Source organism: Centropristis striata, chromosome 12 (genome assembly GCF_030273125.1).
Source record: "Centropristis striata isolate RG_2023a ecotype Rhode Island chromosome 12, C.striata_1.0, whole genome shotgun sequence".
Classification (NCBI taxonomy): domain Eukaryota; kingdom Metazoa; phylum Chordata; class Actinopteri; order Perciformes; family Serranidae; genus Centropristis; species Centropristis striata.
In genome coordinates this window covers 9,811,899-9,820,027 of record NC_081528.1, presented here as the reverse complement: position 1 = coordinate 9,820,027, position 8,129 = coordinate 9,811,899, and the positions used below count along the sequence as shown (strand labels likewise).

The 8,129-nt window shown below is 39.1% G+C and overlaps 1 protein-coding gene across 1 annotated transcript; it reads left to right on the top strand.

Moving 5' to 3' along the window:
* Positions 1 to 2,126: 2,126 nt before the first annotated feature.
* smu1a (SMU1 DNA replication regulator and spliceosomal factor a) lies at positions 2,127 to 8,123 on the top strand. The gene is made up of 12 exons (XM_059345752.1): positions 2,127 to 2,244; positions 2,798 to 3,008; positions 3,353 to 3,505; positions 3,629 to 3,739; positions 3,922 to 4,050; positions 4,171 to 4,290; positions 4,413 to 4,529; positions 5,013 to 5,140; positions 5,286 to 5,412; positions 5,527 to 5,694; positions 5,947 to 6,099; positions 7,025 to 8,123. Exons 1-12 carry the CDS (start codon positions 2,219 to 2,221, stop codon positions 7,121 to 7,123), a joined length of 1,542 nt encoding a protein of 513 aa, XP_059201735.1. The 5' UTR covers positions 2,127 to 2,218; the 3' UTR covers positions 7,124 to 8,123.
* Positions 8,124 to 8,129: the final 6 nt, after the last annotated feature.

The window sequence follows — 8,129 nt, the reverse complement described above, 5'->3', positions numbered from 1 at the left end:
AGACTACGTTTCTTTGTTGTGGTAATGTGTTCTAATTATGATGGAAAAGAGGAATTTTATTGCACAGCGAGAGTGGCACCTCACATAAATTTAGAATTGTCTTTGTTTTACTCAGAAAGGATGAAGTGATTACATTACAGCCCTTTGTGTCGCTGTCATTCTTCCAGCGTGGTGGCGTCTCCCTCATTGGTAAACACTCTCCAAACAGCAACTGCTTTGTCATGCCAGAGGATGGCAAAATTATATTGACATCTTTCTTCTGCTCTTATGTTAATGTATTCTGAATGGCTTCGGTGTTATGGTACTGTGTGAAAACACCACTCCTCCCTTCCCCGTCCTCCTCATCACTTCCCAATATATTCCTCCATCTGCAAAGGCAAACGAAACCAAAGGAGGTCTGGTGTGTTCTTGGTGCCAAATTCATTTCCAATGTGGATGCAGCTCACAGTGGGATTATGTCATGATTGCCCAAAACAATCAATCCAGGCCAGTGGGCTGCAGACTGAAGTGGTGCTGCACGGAGCATCATCATCATAACCTTGAAAGACCTTCACTGGCGGAGAGAGAAGAGAGTCAAGAGGGCCTCTGAGTCATATCTGTGCAGATAGCGCCCCCTGTTGATCATACTGGGGGGGAAAAACAAGGATGGCTGGGCAGACTACTGCTTATGAGGACAAAAAGCTCATTACAATCACATTAAAGGCCCTCTTATTGACAGAGTCCCAGGGCTCACAAACCTATCTGCCACTAACCTATCTGCTCTGACCTCACTGAGAAGGATGTAACGAAGAAGAACAGTCCAATAAAACCACCCTCGACAGAATAATAATTCTGATAAATTCTCTTGCTCAACTCATTTCTAGCAGTATCCTGCTGGATGTCCATTGGAGGGTCTTCAAGCACCCTTGTTGGTCCCTGGACTCCATTTAAGACAACTAATCTCAGGTTTCAATTTACTTTATGATAACCCGCATGAGGGCTTTTAATTGTGGATGGATCAAGTGAGACACATTGACACATAAAGCACATTATAGACATATTATGTTTAATTTTTTATTATTTTGTATCTTTTCTTTCTTTCTTCTTTTTTTAACTTAATTTTGTTTTTCAGCAAGAAGATAAGTCTGTTTTGTTTTGGGATGGGATACGGGATATAAGTGGTGGTTTTTGAATATTTTATTATTGATGCAAAAGAAAGATGTTGAATATGTGTGTTATATTTGAATACTCATTTTAAATAAAATATATATTTTTCACAAATGTTGCTAAATATTTTGAGCATTTAAAAATAAAAACTATTTTTAGTTCATTATGTACATATTAAACGTTCCAGTTTAGTTCATATCCTAAATCGTCACAGTAAAAAATAATCGCCTAAGTCATTTTTTGTCAAAATAGTTTTTTTTGCCTCAATCATCTCCTCATGACGCCGGCCACCTATGGTAAAATCGCCTACATCCTCAGTTGATCAGATCATGTGATTCTACCGCTTTAAGATAATGGCCTATGTCAAGTGTGTGACTTAAGATGATTTATTATGCCTAAGTCAAAATAAAATGTGACTTAGGCAATTTTTGAACATGCCTTTGTGACTTAAGCAAGATATGGTAACACTTTACTCTAAGGTGTCTACATAAGAGTGACATGAGCATGTCATAAACATGACATGGGATGTGTCATGAACATTAATGACACTTTGAAGTAACATTAATGCTCATGATACTTGTCATGTCATGTTTCTGACAGGCTTGTGTGACTCTTATGTAGACACCTTCAAAATAAAGTGTTATCATATCTTGCTTAAATCACAAAGGCATGTTCAAAAAAATGTCATTTATTTTAAATTACATAATTTACACACAGTGTTATTACTATGCCAATAGTAAATTACATCCTTTTTGAGTGGAATTATCAATAAATGTCATATGTTGCACTTTTGGTGAAGTTTTTTTGTGTTTCCTGCAAAACTTGAAAAATAAAAAGAGTTAGGCAATTATTTTAACAGGGTGTCGACATTAAACGTTCTAATTTAGTTCGTATCTTAAATTGTAATCCTAAATTCACAGGTAATCCACCACCTCAGCACGAGGTGTCTTTTATTTTGAAGGTCCTTGACTCCTCCCAGTACTTCCGTGTTTGCGCCCGTCCTGCGTGTGTGTTCAAGCTGCTCCTGCAGACTCTACAGTGTCTTGTGGCTGTTGTCTTGAGATAAATAATCATGTCTCTGGAGGTGGAATCAGCAGAGTAAGTTGTCCAGTTAATTACTCTCAAAGCAGAGTAGTTGTATAATGAATCTCCAGTTAATGACTCCGCATTTGACAATAGTATGTGTTAGCGAGGCCTGCTTCATCCTCTGCTGCAAATCATTAGCGTTAGCGCCGTGAGCTAAGCTAACAAGCTAACTTACGGTCACCACATTAAAGTTTTCTCTTTTTATAGCGAAGTGGCGGTAGTTTCAGTTTGAGGTGATACTCTGTTATCTGAAGTATTAAATTACCATTCATTCTTATTTCTATTAATACTTGGAGTAAACAGATTGAACGATAGGGGAGTTTGAATAAGTTAGCATTAGCTCACGTTACACTGCCAGTTGGGACAGATGCTTTGACCGGAGAAGTAAATTATGCAAACTTTAGCAGCAGAAGTCAATTGATTGTTATATATTATTTAATACTGTTAAATCCACTAACACCTAACTATGTCTCATTAATCAACACATTGTATGTAGCATTGCTATATCGTTAGCTGAGCAATATTTGTTTACCTTAATGTCTTGTGTCATTTGTGTTTTCCACAGCGTGATCCGTCTGATTATGCAGTACCTTAAAGAAAATAACCTGCAACGGACTCTAGTCACCCTGCAGGAAGAGACCACCGTGTCATTGAACACTGTGGACAGTATTGAGAGCTTTGTGGCAGACATAAACAGCGGCCACTGGGACACTGTCCTGCAAGCCATCCAGTCCCTCAAGCTGCCAGATAAGACCCTGATAGACCTGTATGAACAGGTGAGGTTTGGATGAAATATGGTTTATATCATTGTCAACTTTGCATTGAACTCATATAGGATTTTGATATCCTCCTGCATCCATAAAAGGTTGGAGGAACAATATTATAACCTGCTTTTCTCATCTTGTGCGTGTTTGTTTGTTTACTATCAGTTTTTTATTTTCTTGTCATGGAATTCATTAGTTTTCATTTCCATGTGTAAAACTTCTTGTTGTTTTTTTCTCAAGGAAGCAGTTTGTCTCTTGTTCCTGGTATTACTTTCTTAATCCAGATGTGTTAGTTTAGCTTCTCATGTCAACAGATCTTTCAGTGAATCTGAATCTCTGTGTTGCTTCCCAACCAGGTGGTGTTGGAGCTGATTGAATTGAGAGAGTTGGGTGCAGCCCGTTCTCTCCTCAGGCAGACCGATCCCATGATCATGCTGAAACAGACCCAGCCAGAGAGATACATCCACCTGGAGAACCTACTGGCTCGCTCTTACTTCGATCCCAGAGAGGTGAGTCCAAACCAAAGGTTCCAAGCTAATTCTGTTTAATTTCCACTGCAAGTGGGTTGTATAAAACGTCTGAAAGATGACAGTTGTGTGGAGTTTCTGATGTTTGTGTTTCTTGACGCCCAGGCATACCCAGACGGCAGCAGTAAGGAGAAGCGACGGGCAGCCATCGCCCAGGCCCTGGCAGGGGAGGTCAGCGTGGTACCGCCTTCTCGTCTCATGGCTCTACTGGGACAGGTACGTGACCTAGAAACCTGCAGGTGTGATGAGTGTTATTCCTCATTAATAGACTCACCATATAATACGTAATTTGTATCTGAATTCTGAAATATTTGCATAGTTTTGCCATTTGATTGAAGTTATGCTGCCATCCAAATAAAGGACTGATGATAATTTTGTCAATATTTTTTCTCCTTTAGTCTCTGAAGTGGCAGCAGCATCAGGGTCTCCTGCCTCCTGGTATGACCATCGATTTGTTCCGGGGTAAAGCTGCTGTTAAAGATGTGGAGGAGGAGCGCTTCCCCACCCAGCTCAGCAGACACATCAAGGTACCCACACTGTCCCAAAGCAACACTTCTGAATACCAAACATGATATTCATTTATAGTAAATGTAAAGACTTAAACTTTTTAAATGTTCTGACGTGACTTGTTTTTCTTCTCTGCACAGTTTGGACAGAAATCCCATGTTGAGTGTTCCCGATTCTCCCCTGACGGTCAGTACCTGGTCACTGGCTCTGTGGACGGCTTCATCGAGGTCTGGAACTTCACCACCGGCAAAATCAGAAAGGTAGCTTGTGCTAAATAAAGGCAAAGATTTACTGTCTGCTGTAATTTAACGTAAAATTTTCTTTCATCATTTCAAAATGACTTCTCCTGACTTAAAATAACTTGACATGTTGTGTCCTACAGGATCTGAAGTACCAGGCTCAGGATAACTTCATGATGATGGACGATGCAGTGTTGTGTATGGGCTTCAGTCGAGACACAGAGATGTTGGCCACCGGAGCTCAGGATGGAAAGATTAAGGTAGGCAGGATTTCTCTCATTGTTTTTGCCACTTTTATAGCTAAATATAATACTTTTTTTTCTGAGCCAGTTCCTCCTTTAGTGCACATATATTATAGTGTATTAAAAACGTGTACCCATCAAATATGAGATTACAATGGGCTGATTTGTTATTTTTTTCCAACCCCAAAGTCTCCATCGTGTAGGGTATAATAAAATGTAACTAAAAAAAGCAGCAGTCTTCCAATATGAAATCCACTTGGTCCCAATGTATTTATCTTGCTTTTATGTTTCTCATTCTTTTGCTTAATGAAAAAAAAATAACTGTTGAAGTTGAAGATTTGTAAGACAAGCTACATAGTTAAATCCTATTATTTCCAGAAAACCTAATTTTCTGTAGGATCTTGCTAACGATACAGTTTCACACTGCTCGTGATAGTTGCCTGCAGACACAGTGTCCTGTTACAAAACCAAATTAAAGTAAGTCTGTGTTTGTGTGTGTAGGTGTGGAAGATCCAGAGCGGTCAGTGTCTGAGGAGGTTTGAGCGCGCCCACAGTAAAGGAGTAACGTGCATCAGTTTCTGTAAAGACAGCAGCCAGCTCCTCAGTGCCTCCTTCGACCAGACAATCAGGTAAACATATATCTGACCAAACATCGTAACCCTTTATCTTCTTCCAAACTCCAAGAAAAGCTAACAATTAATTCTCCAGGAGGGTCTTTTCTGAACATTTTTTGTAGGATCGTTTTGTGAACAAATCGTTTTCTTTTTGCTTAAGAATCAATGGACTGAAGTCCGGTAAAACTCTTAAGGAGTTTCGTGGCCACTCCTCATTTGTGAACGAGGCCACCTTCACTCCAGACGGTCACCACATCATCAGCGCTTCCTCAGACGGTACAGTGAAGGTGAGAGAAGCAGCTGCGTTTTTTTCCCCAATCTCACAGTAAATGTCTTAATTGTATTACTGTGATGTGTGTCTGACCAGTGTCTCCTCTCTCTCTGCGTTTAACCTTCTCCAGATGTGGAACATAAAGACCACTGAGTGCACCAACACCTTCAAGCCTCTGGGCACGTCAGCCGGCACTGACATCACAGTGAACAACGTCATCCAGCTGCCAAAGAACCCAGAGCATTTTGTAGTGTGTAACCGCTCCAACACAGTGGTCATCATGAACATGCAGGGACAGGTCAGTACAGGTGCTTTTGTCTGGTTTGAAAAAATGTGACACTCATCAGATGGTTGATAGTCATTTTGAAGTCATAATGTTATATCTCTTAAAACCTGAGCATTAAACATGGAATAGTGTATTTTAGATGTTTGTTTGTTGTGAGCAGCTTTTGAAGCCGAAGCTGCCTACCTACCTGCCCTTTAACAAACCTGTTCTGTGTGTGTGTGTGTGTGTGTGTGTGTTTGAATGCACTTGTGACTCTGTGTGCAGATCGTGAGGAGTTTCAGCTCCGGTAAGAGGGAAGGTGGTGACTTTGTGTGCTGCACTCTGTCGCCCCGCGGCGAATGGATCTACTGCGTGGGTGAAGACTTTGTGCTCTACTGCTTCAGTACCGTCACCGGCAAGCTGGAGAGAACGCTGACGGTACGTTGCTGCTCTCAGGAGCTCAGATCAAAGGGTCCAAAAATATCACACAGTACATTCCCTCCTCTGTTTCTGCTACACAAAAAAATCTCTCTGTAAAGTCTTAAACATGTTGTGTCTTTAGGCCTGTCACGATAATTACTACATCAACCATCATGTTTTGATTCATGTTTTATTTATCTCGGATATTTAAATTTTGTTTTTCCACATTTCAATTCCAATGTTTAATATTCTGGGGAATTAAAAGTTTATTGGTCTTGAAAATATTTAACCAGGTAAAAGTCTCATTGAGTATAAAAAAATCTCTTTTCCAAGAGAGACCTGGGCAAGAAAGCAGCATAAAAAGTGACAAATTACTGCATTTAAACACAGTTAACATAAACAATTAAATACAAATTCAGCCATCACAACAACAGTGAAGGACCCTCAAGTATAGAGACTCATATGGAGCCATCACACCGACCAAGGAAAAATTATTTCTTTATCCCTTAGAATCGATTTAAATTCACCGATTGAGATGAACTTGGATTATAATGCTGTATTATCATTTTATCAGCGGCAAATGGTCTTAAATCCACATCAACGATTATAAAATTTATCGTGATATTTTCTGGGGCAATATATCGTCCTTAAAAAAGTTGTTATTTCAACAGGCCTATTTGTCTTATTAAATCATTTATAAACAAGCATGGACAAAGAAGCCTATTTTTAGAAGAAACCAAGTACTCCAGAAGTTACTTCACTTATCATATATATTCTGTGTTTTTTGTAAATTTTTAAATGCATTATACTATATGATGCACCAGTATTATCACATACGAGCAAAACTATTAAAGTTCATGTGAGCAGCATTTATAATAGGTAATAGTATTTTGCAGTTTTAAAGCTTGCTTAATTTTAAATGAAATGTTCCTCCCCTGTCCAGATCCACGAGAAAGATGTGATCGGCATCGCCCACCACCCGCACCAGAACCTGATCGGCACCTACAGCGAGGACGGTCTGCTGAAGCTCTGGAAGCCTTGATGTGTTTGACTGGACGTTGTCACACAGCAGCTGCTCTCCTCACTCTGGACACTGCTCGGCCCAGTCTGTCCTGTTTTTGTCTTTTTTCTGGGGGAATCCTTCTCTATCCCGTCACTGTGAACTTTGAAGACACCAAAAAGTTTTACATATTCATCTGCAAGTTTCAGGCCAGTTACCATGACACTGAATATTGGCAACTAATGGTAGTTTGGTGTTTGGACAGTGGAGCCTTATTTACCTGAACCTGAGTCTAAGAAACTGTTTTCAGTTTGTCTAACACAGAAATGATTATATTTTTTAAAGCAACATCATTTGCTTTATTTTAATGCTATTTGTGAATTTATAAGGCTAGGTGTCATGTTGTTTAAGTATGGGAAAGAAACTCTTTAAAATGTGAACCAGGGATACAAGTGTGACAAATACTCTGTAAACGCTCATTACACATGTTAAGAAAGGTGCTTAGCTAGTTAATTACCCATAATAAAGGTTCAGTTGCAGGTTAAGTGAATAAGGTTCTGCTGTTCAACACCTGATATTTACAGACATCCAGTAACTTCTTTTTCAGAGGCTTCAACTTCAGAGAGAGGAGGTGAGACGTCAGATGTTCAGGATGAGGAGTGTAGATACTAGAATCCATTTGTTTTGAAAATTCCACATTTTTGTAAATATATTTTTTATTTGCATTTTTTTTGTTTTTCCAAGAAGACCTGGTTAAATAGTGATGTGTTGTGTGTCTTTTTTTCTTCTTTTTAAGTTCCACCTATATTTGAATGGCATATATTTTACATATATTTTGTATCCTAAATTGATTTAGTTCTTTCAGCATGGAGAACCAAATCACACATTCAATTTAATAACAAAGTCACTACAAAGGTATTTTCCCGCACCAAGTACATGTATTTGGAATAAGAGTTAATATTTCAAGGTTCTATAAATTGCTGGATGTACTAATTTCCCTTAAAAACATCTCATGTGTGCCATTAAAGCTATTTAACCAGAACAGTGA

Bases quoted from the DNA above. Each gene is read 5' to 3' on its own strand.
- smu1a (XM_059345752.1), top strand. From the start codon at position 2,219: ATGTCTCTGGAGGTGGAATCAGCAGA. The intron at 5,141-5,285 runs GTAAACATATAT...TTTTTGCTTAAG, and splicing joins TCCTTCGACCAGACAATCAG to AATCAATGGACTGAAGTCCG. The intron at 5,413-5,526 runs GTGAGAGAAGCA...AACCTTCTCCAG, and splicing joins CCTCAGACGGTACAGTGAAG to ATGTGGAACATAAAGACCAC.